The following is a 22,627-nucleotide window of genomic DNA, read 5'->3' as shown; positions in this document are numbered from 1 at the left end:
GTCCTGGGATCGAGCCCCACATCGGGCTCTCTGCTCAGCAGGGAGCCTGCTTCCTCCTCTCTCTCTGCCTGCCTCTCTGCTTACTCGTGATCTCTCTGTCAAATAAATAAATCTTAAAAAAAAAAAAAAGAATATAACAGAAGATGTGGAAAATACAGGAAGGTATAATCAACCCCTCAAAACTGCCTGATGCGTCACTATTTGAGAGAACCATCTTTTATTATATTCCTGTCTTCTTTTTTTATTTTAAAATGACACCATGTATTTTATAATCTACTTCTTTACTACATTTTCAAGACGTTTGGAAATATCATGACTATATTACATTTCATCATGTAATCCCTCTGCTTTGGGATATTTTTTACCAATATTTTGCATCTGTAAGCAAAATACAAAAATTATCTGTACCATAAAGCACTTATTTTTCTGTATTTCAGATATTTCTTCAGCATAGATTCCAATAATGAGACTTACTCTGACAAAGGGTATAACATTTTAAGGTTTTCAACACATATTGTCAGGTTTTTTTCCCCTCAGTACATTTGGACTGATTAATAGTGCCATCCACGTAGTGTAAGATTGTCTATGTCATTTCATGCACATCACCATGTATTTGATTCCCAAAACCTTTTTTTTTTTAGATTTTTATTTATTTGACAGAGAGAGATCACAAGTAGGCAGAGAGAGAGGAGGAGGAAGCAAGCTCCCTGCCGAGCAGGGACTCAATCCCAGGACCCTGAGATCATGACCTGAGCTGAAGGCAGAGACTTAACCCACTGAGCCACCCAGGCGCCCCCCAAAACTTTTAAACTATATATATTTTTTAATTATTCGTGTTGAAGTATTCTTTTTAATTTCTGAATTATTATTTTGCTTGTTCATATTATTTGTTGATATCATTTGTACAGATAATTGAAGAGAACTGAGTGATTTTCTGAGAGTGTAATTATCTCTTAAGGGGACAGAGTAAACCTCTGCTTACTCCCAAGGTTATGACTATACCTCAATTCCAAGGAATCACAGCTATAAGAGGACAAGTCTTGTTCCTTGGAGGAATTTTTTTGGTATCTCAAAGAAAACGAGGACAGCAAAAGATGAAACTTTCCTGCAAGGCCTATGGGGCTCTAGCTCCCAGAAGCTCAGAGCTGAGCCCCAGTACTCTTCTTGCTCAAATGGGTGAACTATTCAAAAACCTATTCCTCAAAATTAAAATCAGAGTTAGAAGGGCCTCCCTTTTTCTCTTAAAGTGACTGAATCCTAGCAAAAGGCCGAATTGATGAAAATAGATCTTAAAAGTGTGTTAAGAGTTGTTGTTTTTCTCTGGGATGAAATCTGAGCATCTTGAAAAGGATCCCTTGGCCGCATGGAGCTGTTTCAGAACATCTGAATTTCAGCCAGCCTTGGCAATGGCCCAGGAAGTGACTGTTCTTATCTTTACTTGAAACTGTTTTCCACATCCATTTTCTAGAAGTAGACCTTTAATACTGGCTTTGAGAAAGAAATTCATGGTAGCTGCTGAGCAACCTTTTGTCCTCATGTAGACGAAATTGCAGTGACTCTAGCAATGACAGTCCTAAATAAATGGCCTGATATCTTCAGCTTCACTGCAAGTGGCCCCATATTTTATACTACAGAAGGAACAGAAATGCTGATCAAAACAGAATCCTAGATTGCCAAGTTCTAATAGCATTCTATCTCTTCTCAGTCCAATGGCTGAAATTTTTTTAAAAAGACTTTATTTGTTTGTTTGTTTGCTTTAGGGAGAGAGAGAGCACAAGCAGGGGGAGGGACAGAGGCAGGGGAAGAAGCAGACTCCCAGCTGAGCAAGGAGTCTGACGCAGGACAATCCCAGGACCCCGAGATCATGACTTGAACCGAAAGCTGACATTTAACTGACTGAGCCAACCAGGCACCCCAGAAGTCATCTTAAATTAATAAATGGGAAGGAGTTTCAATTTGTGGGCCAAGATTAAGAGGGGTAGTAGCCAATCCAAATCTCAAAGGGAAATAAAAGAGGAACACTCCAAGAAAATCAAAGCCTGTTGCCAGTAGCACTAACCCAAATGAGAAAACAAGAACACTATGCCAAATCAGCTAAAGAAAAAAGAGATAAGGCAGCATCCTAGAGAAGTGAAGCTAAAAATAAAGATCAGAGTCCGCCAGGTGTGGTCTTGAAGTCAAGTAGAGAGGGTTTGACCACAGTTTTTTTAACGTTTGGTATATAGACAGCATTTATCTGGGAAACAGTGCCTTATCGTCTGAAAGCAGTTGCATTCAGAAATGCTGCCTGGCAGGTAGCTAAAATCATAGGAGGTATTGTCTGTGATGTATCCACAAAAAGGTTTCAAATTCCTGTAATATGTTAGGAAAGGAAAATATCCTACAAAGTTTCAATGAAGTGCTCACTGAGATCTGGAAATGACAAGGAAGTAAGAAATATAGAGAAGTTGTATAAAGTTTCAGCAGGTAAAGAGTGGAAGAACATTTCAGAAAGGCTCTCAAGCCAGGAACCAGACCAGCCCTGTGGAGAAGGAATTGCTGAGGGTTGTGAATGAGAGCACAGGCCACTGGGAGGAGGCGAGTCTCAGTCTCCAAGCAGTCCCTGGCATCTCCGGGCAAGACTCTGGCAATCAGTCCTAGAGCCGCCAGACCAGAAAGGCAGTCCTCCCAGCAGGTGTCCAGAGCAAGTGATCAGGACAGCAGGCTGAAAAGTCAACCAGCAGCCAGGACTGGTTGCTCACAGGGCCAAGGGTAACAAAGTCAAAGCTGGGGGAGCTGTGGTTCAGAGAGGCCACGCCCATCCCTAGAGGTGCAAACAAAGCAAAAGCAAAAACAAAACAGGCTGAGATTCCCCGCACAGTAAGAGGACTGTGGGAAACACAGGATGTGAGAATAAGAGATCAGAATAGAGGCCAGTGAGCACATTGAACCTGCAGCCGGGTCTGCAGTGGGGAATTGGAGGAGGAATCTCCTACACTTCTGCCCAGCAAACCTGCCTGAGTATTCTGCTGCAGAGACAGCTCTAACTCCAGACTCTTGCAGAAACCAAAGGTCCACAGTGGGCCGTCATACCCCTCTCAGGGCTGCAGCAAAGGTGGTTTGTTACTTACTATTTTCCATGACCCTATGGCACTTATTAACTACAGGAAATTATCTTGTTTATGCATTTGCATATTTATTGCCTATTTCTATTATAAGGTAAACTCTGATAGCTAAAACCTTGTGCTTATTTACAGCTATATTTCCAGAACCCGACATGCAATAGGTACTGAATAAATATTTGTTGAATGAATAAACTGAAATGAACAAACAATAGAATCAATGTACGAAAAATGGCAAAACTACAAACCAGAAAAACTTCACTCCAAACCCTGTTATTATGAAGTAGATTCAGAAGAGTTCCTAATCGAGTTCAAAGGCAGGCTAGCAGTTAGTATTTTGCACCTGTGTGTATTAAATCCTCTACTAGGGAATAAGCCCCTAGAGGTCAGAGTCCATATCTTCCTCCCCTCAAGCACTGAGTCGAGCCCAGCTATGGTGGAAAGAGCGCAGACCTCAACAGAGGTGCTGGTGAATCATCATTCATGCGCGGTTTATTTGAGATGTCGGTAGAAGGACCAGATCTGGTCCCTTAGGTCACAGGAAGAAGATGCATCAGTGGGCAATTAATGTAGAATCAGCATGTTTTCGGATCTCCCCAGATTGCACCTGAGTTCACTTCTCACTCTTCCCAAAGAGTTGGGCCACACAGCTTGGATAGGGAATGTTTTGTCATTTGACCTACACCATTGATTTACCTGTATAAAAGCTGGCAAGTGGGAGTCAATCTTGTAAATGATTGATGACTTATAACTGAATAAAAGTGATTTCCTCCTGTTTGCATAAGAGCCCCTTGTCTGTGTCCCTTGCTGCACTCTTCCCTTTAGATGGCTCTAGGAATGTTAAGATGATAAACCAAGATGACCACTTCCAAATAGTTTAAACAGAGAGGAAACTTCCAAATAATGTTCATTAAATGTAGTAATGCTGAGAAGAAAAACAAATAGAGGTGTTGAACCTAGAATACTCTTTGGTTGTGGATATTTCTCAGAATAGGAGAGGTACTGGGGCGTATGGTGGATTACCCTCAGACCATGGGGTAAAAATCACATAAGGGGAAACACAAGTATGAGCTGAATGTAATAAAATCCTTTATAATCTTTGCTTGGTATACAGTAGTTTATTAGTAATTACCGTAGTTTCCCCCAGTTCTGCCACCATCCAACAAACAACAGAGACCTGAGGTCAGTGGTACTATAAGAACACATGAACTCCAAATTTATGGAAACTGTGAGCATTCAGAAAATAATCAAGTGTACTATTAAAAAGTAGAAAGTACATCTTGCAGGGGAAAAAAAAAGATTTAAAGAATTAGAATGATTCAACCCAAATAAAAATGGGCTAAAATGTTTTAATACTAACACTTACAAGCTAAACCAAATTATTGAAATTATTTGAAATTTAAAATAAATATCTATTGGGGTCTACTAAAATGCTAGAGGGATGGAATAATAAGTGACACAGAGGGTTTGTTTTCATGGTTCTTGTGTAGCACAAGCCAGCTACCATTTATCTCTTCATTCAATGTGTATATCTTATGGGCCAATTATGTTGCAGCCCAAGGCAATGTTAACATTCTTCATCAAATAAGCTGTAGATGTATCTATTTACAATTGCGACTAAACTTTGGATCATTTATCATTTTGATGACTATCAAACCTGTTACAGAATCACAAAATGTAACTCCAAGTCAGAAACTGAATGGTCTAATCAGAAATGTTTTAACTATCTCATCAAAGATTTAAAGAGCTCATAAAACAGCAAGAAGCGGGGGAAAGGCCAATGTGCGTTATTAAGAATCTCAATTAATGGGGCGCCTGAGTGGCTTAATGGGTTAAAGCCTCTGCCTTCGGCTCAGGTCACGATCCCAGGGTCCTGGGATTGAGTGTGGGCTCTCTGCTCAGCAGGGAGCCGGTTTCCCTTCCTCTCTCTGCCCACCTCTCTGCCTACTTGTGATCTCTGTCAAATAAATAAATAAAATTAAAAAAAAAAAGAATCTCAATTAATGTATTTACTAGAATGTCATTACTTCTAAGCACCTATAATGACTATAACATCTAGTAAAAATTAACAATAAGTATTCACTCTGGTCCAATTTTTTTTTTAAGATTTTATTTATTCATTTGAGAAAGAGTAAGAGAGAGAGCATGAATGGCAGGGGGAGGAGCAGAGGGAGAGGGAGAAGCAGACCCCCCTAAGCAGGGAGCCTAACATGGGGCTCAATCCCAGGACCCTGAGATCATAAGCTGAGCTGAAGGCAGATGCTTAACTTACTGAGCCACCCAGATGCCCCCACTGTGGTCCAATTTTAAGAAATTTTAAATAATTTAGTTTGTCTAGAAGCTATAATATGTTTTTCTTGAAAATTTTTTTTATATAATGTAGTAAATAAAACATTCCCCTCTTGATCATATATATAATTGACTAAGTAAGGTTTTTTTGCACATAACTAGGTTTATAATTCTTTTTTTTGCATGCCTTGAACATGATACTGATATTTAATTTTTTTAATTAAAATATATATCACACTAACTAATGTCATTCCTATACTATGATCTTTGAACTGGTGATTCTCAAACCTGCCCCAATGTCACAAACACCTGTTAAGTTTTTTAAGTAATAGATTACTAGTTGCAATCTAAAGACCCTGATGAAGATCAGCAGTTGTAATTGGGGTATCAGCAATTATAATTTAAATATTCTACAATTATTAGGAATTCAATAGTAACAGAGTGTAAATTAATGAATTTACTACTTATCTGCATTGTTACTTTCTTCTGTATCTTCCATACTTTAGTATATAGTTGGGACTCAAGATATGTATTTGATTGCAAATAAATTTTTGCAAAAAAAATTTTAAATAGGGATTCAAATGTACTTTCACTAATATTAATGCAAAAAATTTTTTTGCATTAAATAATTTTTGCAAAAGATTTTTGCAAAAAAAATTTTTAAATAGAGATTCAAATGCACTTTCACTAAGATTAATGCAAACTAAATATGGTTGCTTAAAGGGTAATTATAATCTAAAGAGAAACTGCAGAAACATAAACTTCACCATAACGAAAAAATTCTAAATTCTAACATTTTCTCTACATGTTTGTTTAAATCTCCACATAGAAAATTAGTTCATTATTATGCATGTAATTTGTGTACAGAAAAATGCTGTGTTCTGAATAGAAACCAATACATATTAAAATTAAATGACTAGTTTTACTCTGAAGTTTTATATAAAATTTCTTAAAAGACTTTCTCAATAAATTGGGTTACCTTGTCCGTATGAAATTATATTATTTTGAAATATAGAAACAAAAGCAGATCTGTATGGCGTAAATGTTCAGCTCTTCAAAAATAAAATCAGTCTTACGACTTTTGGAACTCCATGCTCGCTTTGGCAGCACATATACTAAAATTGGAATGATACAGAGAAGATTAGCATGGCCCCGTACAAGGATGCCATACAAATTCGTGAAACGTTCCATATTTAAAAAAAAAAAAAAGACTTTTGGAACTCCTAAAATATTGATTTAGTGAAAATTCAGGTAATTATTCCATTGCACACTAAGTTATTGTTATTCAACAGGCACCATGGTAGCTGCCACAAGGATAATGGAGTGATGGCGGTACGTACAGATTCAGCAGATACTGGAGAAGAGGCAGGTACGGTTTGAGAGAAGAGCCAGTGAAGAGGATGCGTGTAGGCTCTTGTAGTGATCATAACTAAAGCATAACTTGTCACAGAAGAGAACATTTTGACAAATGATGGTAACTCTAGTAAAGTGAGAATGGTGGCATTTGTACTTTAGGTGACTAGTGAAGATTACAGGTGGTTGAAGGAGAGCAATGAACACTGTTAGTCTAAACCAAGTGGCAGTTACAGTAGTTGTAAGGGAAGTCGAAGTGGTGGTAGTTGTAGATTCAGCTGAAGTAAGTCAAGCTGTGGGTTCAGTCGAAGAGATGGTAGATGTAGTAACTATTTTGGTTGTCTACTAAGATTAAGCCATAATGGCATTTGTTGTCATTGAAGTTGCAACAGTTGTAGATTCTGTTAAAGTGGCATCAGATGGGGTTTCACTTGAAGTGGTGGTTGTAGCTTTTGTGGTTGTATGTTACGTTGAAGCAATAGTGGTAGCTGTTGTACCTGTGGGTTTCCTTTAAGGGGTGATTGAGGTTGTGTTTGTAAGTCTGCTTGTAGTGGTGGTGGCACCTGTTTAGGCTGTAGGTCCTGTTGTAGTGACTGTGGCACCCGTGGAGGCTGTAGGTCCTGTTGTAGTGACGGTGGCACCTGCTGAGGCTGTAGGTCCTGTTGTAGTGACTGTGGCACCCGTGGAGGCTGTAGATCCTGTTGTAGTGACTGTGGCACCCGTGGAGGCTGTAGATCCTGTTGTAGTGACGGTGGCACCTGCTGAGGCTGTAGGTCCTGTTGTAGTGACTGTGGCACCCGTGGAGGCTGTAGATCCTGTTGTAGTGACTGTGGCACCCGTGGAGGCTGTAGGTCCTGTTGTAGTGACGGTGGCACCTGCTGAGGCTGTAGGTCCTGTTTTAGTTATGGTGGGGGCTGTGGAGGTTGTAGGTTCAGTGGACATTGCAGTGGTTGTAGATTCTGTGGACGTGGTTACAGATGTAGGTTCAGTTGAAGTGGTGGTCACTGCAGGTTTGGAAGTAGTAGCTGTCATTCCGGGAATGTCATTGTTGGAGGGTAGCTGGCTAGTAATGGGAGAATTGTTACTTCCTCTATTGTTCACCAGGCATATTATGAGTACTCCAATTGCTGTTGTTATCACAGAGGCTAAGAGACAAACCAAAAAGACTTCCCACAGAGACCAGTTATTACAGCAATTTCCTTTTACCTAAAAGTGTAAATGACAATATCAGTAATGAAAAACAAAAATGCTTCTGATTTTTCATTTCTTTTGTGTTCTTTATACCTTAGTGCATTAACATGATTAGAATCCCTCTATATCACTGAAGAAATTTAAGCTTAAAGTCCAAGTTTTTATCCAGGTGAAAGTAATTGCACCCTTTCTCTAACATTAGAAGAAATAAAAATCTACCAATATCTCATCTTCTTTTATTCCAGCTTCCGGTGATGTGAGGAGAGAGCGTTGTCTTTTCACATAAGCAGAACAGCACTCCCGTGGTGAATTCTCTGTCATACACCCAATCCTTCACTGGATATTGTCATTACCCCAAACTGTTCCACTTCCAAACTCAATCTCTCAAGAATCCTATGCTCTCACCACCTTCTCTTCTCCTTCCGGCTTATTTATTCAATTACTCCTATAGCAACCTTCTCCTTCCGGCTTATTTATTCAATTACTCCTATAGCAACCTTTCTTTCATCTTATTAAAATCATTGGATTTTAATCCAACATTTTAATCCAACATGGATGGCTCAGCTGGTTAAACGTCTGACTCTTGGTTCAGCTCAGGTCATGATCTCAGAGTCCTGGGATCGAGCCCCACATTGGGCTGCACACTCACCAAGGAGTTTGCTTGAGGATTTTCTTCCTCTCTCTCCCTCTCTCTCTGCCCTTCCCTCTGCTTGCATTCATTGTCTCTCTTTCTCTCTCTAAAATAAATAAATACAACCTTAATAATAATTCAAAAATATTGGCCCAGCAGATCTTGTTTCACTCACATACCTCCTTATCCATCTTTTTTTCTATAGTCTGTTATTTCAATAACACTAATTCCCTAAAATCTCTTGCACTTCCCTCATCATTCCTCCAGCTGGCAAATAAATGTCTGTTTTCTCTGGACTTGCCTTGAACAGCCACACTGTCAGGGAAAGTCAAGTACCTGAGCAAATCAGAGTCAATATAAATGTATGATTACCATTCTTGAATAGATTTTCTGTACTGCTCCATCATCCTATTACATTTATTTAAGATACTCTCTCGTATCATAAATCTTTCTCAATCTTCTCTCTCTTCAAACTTGTAACCTCCACCCACCAACCCTTGCACACAAATTGACCCCCTCATTCCCATTAAAAGACTTCACATCCTTTCTACTTCATTGGGAAATTTGAAACCATCAAATGGAAAGTCTCTGAAAGCCCCATTAGGCACCAAATCTGCAAATCTAAGTATGCCTGGGCCCCACCTCTCTTCCTTCCCTGATTGACACAGAGGAGTTGTCCCATCCTCCTGCCTAAAGCAGATCTACCAATCTGGCCTTGGATCCCACCCCTCCCCATCCTCCCCAACCCTCAGCCCTCCATCTCCACTCTTGTCAGCAACATTTTTTCTCATTCTTCCTCTGGACTAAACACTTCACCACTTTCCTATTAAATGGCTTCTTCCTTTTAACATTTATATACAGTCAAATCTCTTCCATCTTAAACAAAAAAACTTCCTTTGATTCCAAATTCCTCTCTAGCTTCTTCCATTTCTCTTTCTCTGGAAAATGAAATTTCTTGAGACTCATCTAAATGCAACATCTCCACTGCATACCTTTCAATCCAGTCCTGTCTGGCTTCTGCCTCTGCCATTCCACTGAAATACCTCTTACTAAAGTCACCAATGGCATTCATTCACTCAAATCTATCTGACGTATTTTGGCCTGCACCATACGCAAGCCCTCAGTAACATTTGCCTCTGAAGACCATCCTTCCTGTCTTGAATAGTCTCCTCCTTTGGCTTCTATGATATTCCATTCTCATTGGTTTCCTCCTAACCTCCGCACCCCCCAAGCCAGAATCTTCCTAGTTTCTTTTATAGGCTCAATATCCATGCTCAGCTTTTATTGTTCATATTCCCAGGTCCTTGTCTCCTTTACTCTAGGTTTAGGGTCAGCAAAAGGGCCAGATAGTGCATAGTTTCAGCTTTGTGAGCCATACAATTTTGGTCGTAATTACTGCAACCTGCCAATGGAGTCTTAAAGCAGCCGTAGACATTAAGTAACCAAGTGAGTGGAGCTCAGGCATTGGTAGTTCTTAAAAAAACTCTAAAATGCAGCTGGGGTTAAAAAGTAGCAGACTAGATATTATTTAAGACTCAATTCTATGATTACATAAATTAGTTTGCCTTTGAAAATAAGAAGGAACTTTTTCTAACTCCATCTTATTGAGCTCAGCCATTCTTGTACATTGTCTCAGCAACAATATGAACAGTTTATATTTTTATCCAGAATCAAGAAACAAGGTTCAGACTCTCTATGGCAAGATTAAGCAACAGAGGGTAGGAATTCCAGACTCAGGGAAACCCAACCACACTTTCCAGTAGGATAAGTAATTTATAGTCGAGGTCAAATTTCTATAATAGGATTGAGGATGGAGAGATAGAGTCCTGAGGTAAAGTTAATTCAGCCAACTGACAAGGTCAGGAACCAAAGAGAGCTAGATCTAGTCTCCAAAGCTAGTGGAAGGTATCTGGAGAACAGAGTCAGGTGTCTATATCAAGGTCAAGTGCGTCAGAGGTCAGATTAAAGAAATTTATAGAATGTGCAACATACAGGTCTGGAGGCTAGAACAGTAGAAGAAAATAAGGAGATAACCAACTGAGTAAGATCCTTGAAACTCTGAAAAGGACACAGTGTCCCATCACACTCTTGTTTGTGTATTAAACCCTACATTGCCAGCATATTTGCTCCTCTGACTCTCCCCACCTATATTTATACTTCACATTTATTCCCTTTTGTCATATATTTTCTATCTGTACAAATATCTGAGTCCCCAACTAGAACATTAGCTCTTAGAAAACAGGAATTATTGAATATTGTTATTCTTATAAATTGCCTCACAGTGACTTATAATGATATTGAGAATACAGCAGATGCTCAACATGAATGCAGGTGAATTAAATGATCAAATATATTTCCTGAGAAAGAATAGAACAAATACGTCCCTGTATAGAACACATTCCAACCTGGGTAGAAGCTGCTATATCAAACATTACCTGTGTATTGGAGAATTCTATGTGTGGGCATCGTGAGTGTACAAGGACTCCTGGGCTCACATGAAGTCCAGTTAAGTTGGAAGAGACATGACTGATTGCGTCATTTGAAGGTCGATGCCAGCATGCAGAGCTGTGAGCCTCTTGGTCATCTGGACACGGGATTGGCTATAGAAATAACGCACAAGTGAATAGGAAGCCATGGTGCTGAATTTCTAAAATTAAATTCTTCTATCAAACATAATCAAGAGTATCACTTTTAAAAGGGATAAAGCAAACAAAACTTTTAAGAGGAATGTTTTCTTCTTATATTTTGAAGACCAATAAAATCTAGACAGATGATTGCATGCTGCACTATACAAATGTCACCCATGTTCCACATCAGGAATGTATGTCATCCCATCTTCTCTACAATATTATTTGCATTATTAAATGTCCTCATGTTGCAAGCTGCTGTAGGTGAAGCATATATTAAGAAGTTTCTATTCGTATAAGGAATAGAGTGTTAGAGCCAAATTCTTGCAGTTTATCAGGTACAACCTGTTTAGGTCATTTGGGAAATGAAAATATTAAAGCCAAAAGAGGTGAGGTGATTATTATTATCATCACTATCATCATCACCATCATCCCATAATGACATAATAGCAAGCAAGCATTGGAGCTCAAACCTTCTAGTCTTAAGGCCAGTGTACTTTCCACTCCACTCTATTGTATATAGTATATTATTATACTAAACTATGGCAAGATATTAATATGGTATATACTAATCTACACTATACTAATGAAAAATTCTCAAACAGACTCCTTCTATCTACACAATGGAACCTGCATGCCCATGACTAAGAGACAGAAGACAAATCATTTGTCAGTTTGTGATACGTTTATACTGACTTCCTCTTGGACATATAGTCGTGTAAATGCAGTTCTCAACAACAACAAAAATGTCTCTATTCTTAGGAAGCGTATACTAATATAACAGGGAGGCATAACAATTGCAAAATATTGTTGAGAAAGGGGGCAATAAGGATTAAAAATGGGTTGAGCTCAGTAGGAAAGATTTGGGGGAAGAGGTGTTTTAGAAAGGGAAAGAACGAGGTGAAACAACAACGGGAGAGGATTAAGCTCAGGAATTATGGAACTGGGCAAAAGTTTTGTTACACCTCAAAACTACATAGGACTGTCGGGGGATCTTCGTCTCATAGAATCATGTTTCTTTCTGTTGTGAGTCAAGGGCATCTCTGCCACTCCTTGTTCATCTTCCAAAGGCAAAACCTAAAACCCATTGTATATTTGCTATGAGGGTTAGTGAGTAAATACTGGAAGAGGGGTTAGAAAAATGTCTGTATGTACTCTGTAAGTGTTGGCTGTCAGAGGTAGTAGTTGTAGTTGTAGCAGCAGCATTTTTATTCCTACTGTTGCTACAACTAGTTGTCTTGGGTCATGTTGATTTATAACCCATTACTAAATAGCTATAAAAATTGCTGGTCCATCAACTCATGAGTTCCATAAAACTGTCAGATTAGAATTGTATGTGCTTACTGGTCCATTGAGAACAACCATGAACAACACAAAAAATAAATATGATTGCTATTAAATGCAGATAAGATGGAACACTCTGGCAGTAAAGAGTTTGCAAAGTTATATTTTTCTGTTATATCAAAGAAATAAAGAAAACAACCATATGTTTTATTGAATAAAACTAAACAAACTCCATGTTATTCAATAGATAAATTTGAGCAATGTTGGGCTTACCTTTAATAATAACCTTGCTTATTTTGCTAAGTACCAATGCCTTAACTATTATGCAGTTCACCTGTGGCTGATGAATATATATATATATATATATATATATATATATATATATATATATACTTTTTTTTAATATGGAACACTTCACACATTTGCATGTCATCTTGCACAGGGACCATGCTAATCTTCTCTGTATTGTTCCAATTTTAGTACATGTGCTGCCAAAGCAAGCACAAACTTAAATATTTTCATGAACTTTGTAAACAAAGTAAAATTCACTCACCAAGCCAGTGTTCCAGAATTTTCTGGCCCTGATGGAATCAGTCCTTTCAAAGAAGAAAAATGATGGGTGGTGTTTATGCTTAGGGTGGAGAACCTATGAGCTAGGCTCAGCTTTGCAGTAATACTGCAACCCAAGTAATAATTTTTACTGTGTTATGTTGCTCTGGCTCTTAGTAGAGGTGGAGTCTCTACACAAAATTGGAACAGTTAAAGAGCTGCAAATGTTTAGTCAGATAATCAGCCTTAGCTAAATGGCCATAGGCAACTGAAGTGAAGTAGCTATAGTTACCAAAAAGAGTTCTTTGAGTTTTCCTACTGACTTCACAAGGATTGACTTTAGATCTCAAATATCCCAACAGAAAACCAAACACCAAAATTTATTGTTTTTGCTTATAATCTTCAAATAATTCTTTAACTTCATTACTGAATTTGGTCTTAAGAGAAAAATACTTTTATAACTGTACTTTAAATATCCATAATAAAGTGAAATAGCCACCTATCTAGATATATGCTATAAAAACAATTCAAAACAATATTTGTAAACATCTTCAAGTCTGTTTTTATCTAGAGAAGCTATACAGGTGATGAGTACCAGGTGAAAGGGATTCTTTTTTCCCAAATGAGTACTCAGGCATCCTGAAGATCCAATCACAGAGTGTCAAACTCCGAGTGACAAGAAGAACAGCTTCAGGAGAGTCCTCTGTATAATGATTCAAGGGAAAAACCCCTTTTCTTTTGGTACACCAGAAATTCTCCAGGGGAGTCTTTTGTTCACCTAACACTTCCAGAGCCAAGACTTTCTTCTTTGGCTTATCTTGTAGGCAATTAATACAGGCTAATTGCCATAGCTCCAAATTGCAAAGCAAAAATATTTCATTCATTCTTCAGGCAGTGAATTTTAACTTACTATTTTAATTTGTAGCACACTTCCTTCCTTCGTTCTCATATCAAAGGTTACTTGTTCAGATATGAAAAGCACTTACAGCTATACAGTGAAGGCTTGATTCTTGATGTAAAACATTGGAAGACAGATAAAATGACCACATTTTTATACAAAGTGGGGATTTTTAGAGGATTTCTTTCTTAGGCCTAATGACAAGATCCAAGATTAATATCTGGATTTTCAGCATATTTAGATATCTAAATTCTTACAGGTTTAGTATATAAAAGTGAAGATTCAAATTGTAAAAATATTATTTCAAAACCAAACCAAAGATATCATTGGAGCTTCATGTTTCCATGATAGTGAATACAGAAAGTTAGATGGATTTATTTGTGTATCACGTGGTAATGGAAACATTGCCAATGCTTTAAGTTAGCAAATATACAAAGCAATTTCCAAAGTAAAATACAGAAGAATATAACATGAAAAATTGAAGCAGAAGAATTTAATACATGGCTACTCTTCATTTTAGAGAATAATGCAAAATTGTGACATTGACCATGTAATAGTAAAGAGATTCATTGATTTTAAAGGCTGAAAATCAGATGGCAATATAGGCAAAGTATTAAAATAGGGCAACAATACTCACAGACTGGTTTTCAGAGCGTTCAACATTTACTACATATTTTCCATGCTTCCTGTCCATTCTTGTGCTTCCACCACAGGCTTAACTCCAAGGATATTTCTCAATTCCTGTGCAACCCTTTATATCTGCGACCTGAGAAATAATTTAAATGACTAGTGGAAAATCAACTCTGATGCATCAATGCAGGTGAGGATTAAACTAAGTAATAAGTAGTTATGCATTAAAGTGGAATCCACTTTACAGAAGGAAATGAAGTGTTAATCACAGAAAACCAATGCAGCCTCTGAGCGCTACCGTGATTACTCCCTCAACGACACTCATGAGAGAAAGGAACTTTGAAAATCTTACATAATCACATTTTTTTCTTCCCTTTGGCCCCATCTTTCAGACACATGTCTTCTATTTTAGGACCAACCAAAGAAAAAAATTGTGAGTTGGAAGTTTCCCATTGCTTTCTCTTTACCCAAGCATGAATGTTTCCTTGCCCTTTGTGGGCACCATCTCTTAGTCACCCATGACCTTAGGATGGCTTCACCTTTTCAGTCTCAAGGCTGGTGTCTGGAAGTCTACTTGGGCAGTTACTCAGGAATTAACATGTATTTAAAAATGATTAGATTCTGCTTCCTAACCTAGGCAATGATGCCAAAGGAATGATAGAATGTTGAAAATATTGAGGAAGAGTTTTGTTGTCATTTTGCCAAGAAATCTAGTTTGTCTCAAATTGAAAAAGGATGAACTTTTATTGATTTATTCACTCAACAGTTGAGGATACGGGGTTTCTAAAGTGTGCCAGGGACTTTTCCTAATACAAAAAGTTGAGTAGCAAACAAAACAGACCATACCACTGTGTACTCTGTATCTGACACTTTTAGATTCTGGATTCTTTGATCCTTTGAAATTTCTCTTATAAACGTATTCAACACCTTCAGCTTAAGTAGCTTTACAGGATCTGAAATGATGTAGCCTCAAACCTTAGGACATAGAGATCATAGAAAATCAGCCAAAGAATTGAAAAGCTGGGAAGGGATTTGTTCTAAAGAGGAGTAAAAACACAATGACGACTCTTACTCCTGTTGAAACAAAACCAAGGATGCCTATGTATGGCCATGGATTACAAAGGACATACATGGGTCAAAGATGTTAATAATATTAAACATGACCTTCTAGTGAACTGATTTATTTGAAAATCAGAATGATAAAATTACCAAACAAGGGGTATAAGCTTGACTGTATTTGCTTCAAAATATCACTAATATTCTTAGGAGACACTTACTTTAATTTGGTACTAGTGCAACACAGCTGGGGTGTAGGAAGAACTCCATTATTTTGGACAGCATCTTCACATTATAGCAATGGCACAAAAAGTGAAAGTTTACTCTATCACTTGATCTCATGCTCACAATCTTTAATCCATCTACTAGTAGCAGCAAGGCTCAGTTCCAAAGTTTGGAAGAAAAACATAGAAAATATTAAATTTATTTAAAATAGCCACAAAATTAAACAACACATTGTCCCAAAGCTAAATTTACCATGTAAATATTAGAGCTTTATTTATTTTGTAGAAAACAATTCTTCAGCATGGATTATTAACAATTCTCATGAATGCCTCCATCCAAAGGTCAACAGAAGAAAACAAAACACATCTGGATTGTTATACAGAACAGAAAGCATGGGTATCTTTCATTCTGTCAAAATCTCCTGTAAAAAGGCTTCATTCACAGGATTTATAGCCAAAAAGAAACTTGAAATTTTCACTGACTGACACTAGTTGAGGGAATTGTTTGATAGCGGACCAATCTTTAGGGGAAAGTTCAGTTCCTCATTCATCTAATAGGTGAATTGCCTTGTTATCTGAGAGTCTAAGTCAAAACTATTTTTTTTAAATCATGTTACTCAAATCTTTCTTGCCTGAAATTTCACTATGCTTTGATTATTACTTCTTTGGTCAGTTTATATACAAGATCCAGTATGTTGGATATTTTAGGGAAAGGGATTATTACATTTTGTTTTTCATTCTGTTATTGGCATTAAAAACAAGCAATCAGGCAGTATTTCAAGCCTAAGTAAAATACAGATATATAACCCAAATAATTCAAAAGTATGAAAGATCATTGTGGAAAAAAAAGGGAAAAATATATTTCCAAAGTGCCCTATCATATTTATTATTAAAGCAATCAGAAGCAATCATTTAAGTTAAAGTTAAAAATGAACACTGAAAATTTAAGCAAATGTGTTTTATATATGGTGATCATAACACTATCAGGGTGTTCTTTATTACATTTATCAAAGCTGATTCAATCTCCATAGCAAGTGTTCCTTCCCTGAATCAAAAGTAGTTAAAAAGTATTTCAGTAAAACAATGGAATTAGAATAATTAACCTTACTTAAAAATAGAAACTTCAGGGGAAACCATGTTTTAATGCATGTCACTGAATTTCTTAATTACAGATTTGAAGTGTACTTACAAACTTTAAATATGTTTATACTGACAAACATGGTCTTTCATTAACTTATTCCCAACTGTTTATTGAGCACCTAACACATGTCTCAAACCTGGGGATCCAGACAGCATTGATTCAGACAGAGAAGACCCTTATTGATCCCCTACCCTTCGTTGATTGAATGTTTGGCTTTAAACTTTCAATTTTATTTAAATTGTAATAGCTTTGTTTGCACTACGTCAAATAGCACTATGTCAAAAACAAAGAATGTTCTTTTTTATTTATTTCAAGATATGTGTGTTTTGTATGATGGGAAGTTGTTTCCATCACGGTAAATACATCGGCTTCTACAGAATAAACAGAAACTGCATAACGCATCTCTGTTTGACCGTAGGAACTGGGAATTTATGGCTTTTGCAAGGTCTGGTATTCCATTTTATGGTGACCTTCATGGTTCAGAAGTTCTCTCTTTTTTTTTTTTTTTTGAAAGATTTTATTTTTTGAAAGAAATATTTATTTGACAGAGAGAAAGAGATCACAAGTAGGCTGAGAGGCAGGCAGAGAGAGAGGGGGAAGCAGGCTCCCTGCTGAGCAGAGAGCCTGATGCAGGGCTCCATCCCAGGACCGGGAGATCATGACCTGAGCTGAAGGCAGAGGCCCAACCCACTGAGCCACCTAGGTGCCCTTGGAAGTTCTCTTTTTTTACCAAGCCAAAATTTTCCTTGTTCCTTCAACGGCCTTAAACTCTGGTCCTGCTATATCTGGAGACACCCAAAATTAAACCATTCTTTCTTCAAAATATGGGTCTGCAATCCTTGATTCACAATTCCAAAATTGAAAAGCCTTTGAAAACATTATTTTGAATATTTGGCATAAATTTGTTTGGCAGCAAAAGTTAATCAAAACTAACAAGGCTATTTTTAGCCTTTAATAAATTTGGCATGATTAGTCACAAGTTTAATTACAAAAATATCAATATCTATTGCAGGTTTTCTATCACGGTCCTGATGGGGGTATTGTATAATGTTTCATATTGCCGTTATAAGATTTTTAAAAATCTGAATTATAAAACATATCTCACCTAAGCGCTTCTTATGAGGGACCATACATGTGGCTTGTAGAAATTTTATAATTTTTTAAAGATAACAAATATATCCTTCTTTATGCTTATTGCCCTAAAATACTAATGTATAAAGTATTCAGTTGGTAAACTGACTCTTATAACTGGCTTTTTTAAAATGGAGAGAAGAAGAAGAAAAGAATGAATTAAAGAATTGAAAAGTTTCAACTTTTGCTGGACTGCAGCAAACAATGGTACCTTGGACAGCCCCTGACACAAGATTTTATTAACATAATACTAACGTTACAGGGATATTTATGCCTATTCCAATAAGTATACCAGACTGCTCATAGCCAATCCTTATAACACCTACAAGAATTAAGTATTATTATTCTCACTTTCCTGATGAGATACATATGCTTTAAGTGAACTTTTATAAATCCAAGTTAAGATTAGAGGGTATAGAGGAGCCTGGATGGCTCAGTTGGTTAAGCAACAGACTCTTGATTTTGGCTCAGGTCATGATCTCAGGGTCATGATCTTAGGGTCGTGAGATCAAGCCCCTACATGGGGCTTCATGCTTAGGGGGCTTCATGCTTAAGAATTCTTCATACTTAAGATTTTCTCTCCCTCTCCTTCTGCCCCACCTTCTCCCTCCATCCCGCCCTGCTCACAAGCATTCTCTCTTTAAAAAAAAAAAAAAATTAGAGTGTGTGGACCTCAGAATCTCAGACTTCTCATTCTTCTGTTATCTATAGCCATTGTCAATTGCCTAATGTATACCATACTGTGCCAAAAGAAGGTTGCAGAGAAAAGGTGAAAGAAAATTCGAGGCTAAATTTATTGGGAAGATCATAGAGACTCTGGTGACATATGTCTATCACTTGTGTTGAACCTTTAGAGACTCTGGTGACATATTTCAAGATAATTAGGGAAGTATGGATGTTTACTGTAAGCAAGGCCAGGGTGGTGCTACCATCTGGAATTAGACCTGCCCAGAAGGATAGAGAGTGCTGGAAATCAGGTTCCAAGTAACACCTGGTAATTCCCAGGGTGGAGACACAGCTCAATGTCCATGACCCTGCATGTTCTAGCCAAACATCAGACAAATGGCAGGACTCAGGCATCTAAGAGATTCAAAGTGGGGGACTGCTATCAGCTGCGCAGACATATGTCCAGCAGGGCCCTGGATCTAGGAGTTGAGGTTTGCTAAAAGGTCTGCAGTCTGCAGGCATGGACATGAAAGAACAGCCTAGGGCTCCAGGTCTCATCAAGCAATTGTAGGAAGTAGACCAGTTATTAGAGTGGGAACTCAGAATCATAATTTAAGAAAATCTCAGTTCTACCTGGTGAGGCAAAGAGAGAAATTGGGACTTGTAAGGTCAGGAATCATACATTGGTTGTCAGAAATGGGGCCTATGGAAGTTTGGGGTCAACCCTATACCTGGGATTAGAATAAGATCCAAGAGCTGAGCGGAGGAACATCATAGTCCTACTCAGAGTATGGTGGCAGGGCAGAACCAGCAGGCCCAGGGTTCCAAGGTGGGGCTTTGCTCATGTCATCAGCCTCACATGGTGTTGAGTGAGTGATGAAGATGGGGGCTCTGTGAGACTGAGGCAGCTCTAGAACAAATATCTTTCCATGATATCACAGAAATAAAAATGTTTTATATTTCATTAGGGTCATCTCTGTCTTTATCCCCATATTCCCTTTCTTCCTACCCGAGTTAACCACTCTTCTCAATTTGATGTTTATATTTCCTGTATATTTTTCTATGTTTTAACATATTCCAGAAAATATGTAATTTTTTTGCATGTTTTAAAATGTATATGAAACCTATCATAGTGTGTTTTTCACGGGGTTTTTTGGCCCAGAGTACATAAAATGCAACGACACTGATACTCTATCTCATTCATTTTCACTGTTTTATAGTATTTCATTGATTGAAGATCACAAAATTATTATTCTAGTCTCCTATGGATAGAAATTGAGTTTGGTTCCATTATTAAAAATAATGATGTTATGAATAGTATATGTCTTCTTAGAAACATTTATAAAAATTTTTCTAAAAAAATTTTTTTCTAAAGGATGTGGAGGGGCACCTCAGTGGCTCAGTCAATTAAGTGTCTGACTCTTGGTTTCAGCTCAGGTCAAAATCTGAGGGTCATGGAATGGAGCCCCAAATCAGGTTCCACACTCAGCATGGTGTCTGCTTGAAATTCTTGCCCTTCCCTCTTCCTTCCTCCCACCCTCTCTCTCTCTTTCCCTCTCTCTCAAATAAATAAATAAAATCATTTTAAAAAAATTTTTTTCAAGATGTATAATGTAGAGTGAAATTCCTGGATCATCAGGTATGTGTTTTTTCAACTTCACCACGTCTTCCCCAAATTGTTTCCAAGGTTGTAGGAATACCCATTCCCATAACAGCATTCTCATTTTTTCACAAGTGCTAACACTTCACGTTGTCAAACTTCTAATTTTGCTAGCATATGTACTACAACAAATATTCTGCTGATTTAACATTTTTTCACCCTATGTACATATATATGTATATGTACATATACAACATATATGTACATATATGTTGGAGTTTATAGGTCTTCTTTGTTTTTGAGTTATACAATAGATGTTTATTATGGAAATTTTTGTTTATTTACTCTGTTTTTTCCACTTTGTATGGACATCAGAAATAAATGTAGGGAGATTCAGAAGTAGGTGGTTGTTCTCATGTACAGGAATTAGAAAGCCTCTGGTTTTTACCCATAGATTTTTTGATTTGTGATCACACTATACACACACAGTATATTCTTTCACGTTTAACATTTTAGCATATGCATTTGCCCCAGTAATTTAAAGTATTTTAAAAAACAATACATTTAATGCCCAGCGTGATGTCATATGTGAATTAGTTGAGCTAACGTATTAGGTTGTTTTATGTCCTCAATTATGAGTAATATGGAAAGGTATTATAATCTATATTTCAAGCTATTTTCCGTGACCAATTCCTAGAAAATGGGATTACACAGCCAAACAACATTGACAGAAGGACAGGAAACATGTGTGGGAGTGTATTCCGAGAGTGCTGGTCCAGAAAGAAAGGATCTTAACATGGATTGAGCGGAATGTAATCACACAGGTATACCTACTCAAGGTTCTAGATTCAATGTCCTAGCTTGAGGAGCCCAGAATAGCATTGGTGGTTGCTCATTTGGTTGCATAAAACCAAGACAGTGGTGTGTTACATTTAATGGAGCCAAAATGATACAATTTCTTTGATAGAATATTAAAAAATAATTAAAAACATAAAGGCTTGAGACCAGATATGTTGCACTGAATTTGCCATGTGAGTTTCTGACCTATTTTGTGATTGCTTCCCTCAGGAGGACCCAGACGAAAAGCCCTCCATCACGCAGTAAGAAGATCCTATCAGGAAGGGCAGTACCACTGCCCTTCCTGGAAAGCTCTGGGAGCAGAGCCTTCTGCAGGGTGGGGAAATGCTTGTAAGATAACATTCCGAAGTGAAAGGCAAGTTGCTTTATTTTTCATGTCCACTAACTTACTGGCATATTGCTTGGTGGGCCTGTTTTATTTTGGAGGCAACATATATGACTTCTTTATGTGTTTCCTGCCTCACTTTATCAACCCATTAGAATGTTTTGGCTGTTAGATATAACGGGTTTATCTGATCCACTAAGTCACTGAAGTTGGGCCAGTGACACAATGTATGCTTTCAAGAGAAGGCTCTGCAACTGTCCCAAATAGAGAATCGTTATCTGCAAAACAGGACATGCATTGTCCCAAAATACTGGATTCTCTAACTGAGCCTTCCAGAGGTTAGATGCCATATCTCAATTTTCCACAATTGCCCAGAGCTCTATGGCATCTTCTGAGTCATAGGCACAAATGCCTTGTCTACTTTCACTGAAGGCTGGGACTCCTGCAGTACCCCTTCTTGAAGATGTGTACCATCACACATGCCCAGCTTCATGACTTGGTGAATCAGTTCATAACAGACAGCTCAGGTCATACAGCTACTTGGAGTCCCATGGTCAGACATTTAGACTATCAGGGCCTAGAAAAAATTGGGACACCTTATACAAATCACAGATCTACTGATGAGTTAAAGAAGTCAGACCCAAAGTTGCATGTACTGTGTGGTTCCATTTACATGAAGTTAAAAATAGGCAAGTTGAATCTATGGTGACAGAAGTCCGATTGTTGTGACCCTTGGTGGGACACCAACTTACGGAAATCACAGGGAACTTGAATGATGTTACTGTTTGTTGTTCTACTCCAAGGATTATAATTTAAATTTCACTTTAATTTTAATAGCACTTCAACTGACCTGACAATCACCTTAGGAAATACCACTTCAGCTAAATTCACAACAACTTTAACTTCTATTGGTCCTACTTCTACGTGGTTACCATTATTATCAACATTTCAATTCAACCCTCTACTACTAGTACTTCAAGTGAACATAATTCTTACCCTACTTCACCTAAAATGCAACTATCACAATGTCTACTAACTCTACCACTATCATCATGTCAAATTAAGCTACATCT

General features: G+C 37.7%; 1 protein-coding gene and 2 non-coding genes across 3 annotated transcripts; 1 reads left to right on the top strand and 2 right to left on the bottom strand.

Moving 5' to 3' along the window:
• Nucleotides 1-6,481: 6,481 nt before the first annotated feature.
• Nucleotides 6,482-6,587, top strand: LOC123954756. Its single transcript, XR_006821133.1, has one exon. It is a non-coding gene; the product is annotated as a U6 spliceosomal RNA (small nuclear RNA).
• Nucleotides 6,588-7,310: 723 nt separating this feature from the next.
• On the bottom strand, nt 7,311-14,617 carry LOC123953920 (dynactin-associated protein-like). Its single transcript, XM_046024363.1, has 3 exons — nt 14,561-14,617; nt 11,001-11,165; nt 7,311-7,949 (listed from the first exon to the last, which is right to left on the bottom strand). Exons 1-3 carry the CDS (start codon nt 14,615-14,617, stop codon nt 7,311-7,313), a joined length of 861 nt encoding a protein of 286 aa, XP_045880319.1.
• Nucleotides 12,875-12,980, bottom strand: LOC123954755. Its single transcript, XR_006821132.1, has one exon. It is a non-coding gene; the product is annotated as a U6 spliceosomal RNA (small nuclear RNA).
• Nucleotides 14,618-22,627: the final 8,010 nt, after the last annotated feature.

The sequence above is a fragment of the Meles meles genome, chromosome 12 (genome assembly GCF_922984935.1).
Source record: "Meles meles chromosome 12, mMelMel3.1 paternal haplotype, whole genome shotgun sequence".
Lineage (NCBI taxonomy): Eukaryota > Metazoa > Chordata > Mammalia > Carnivora > Mustelidae > Meles > Meles meles.
This window is presented reverse-complemented; position numbering and strand designations above follow the sequence as displayed.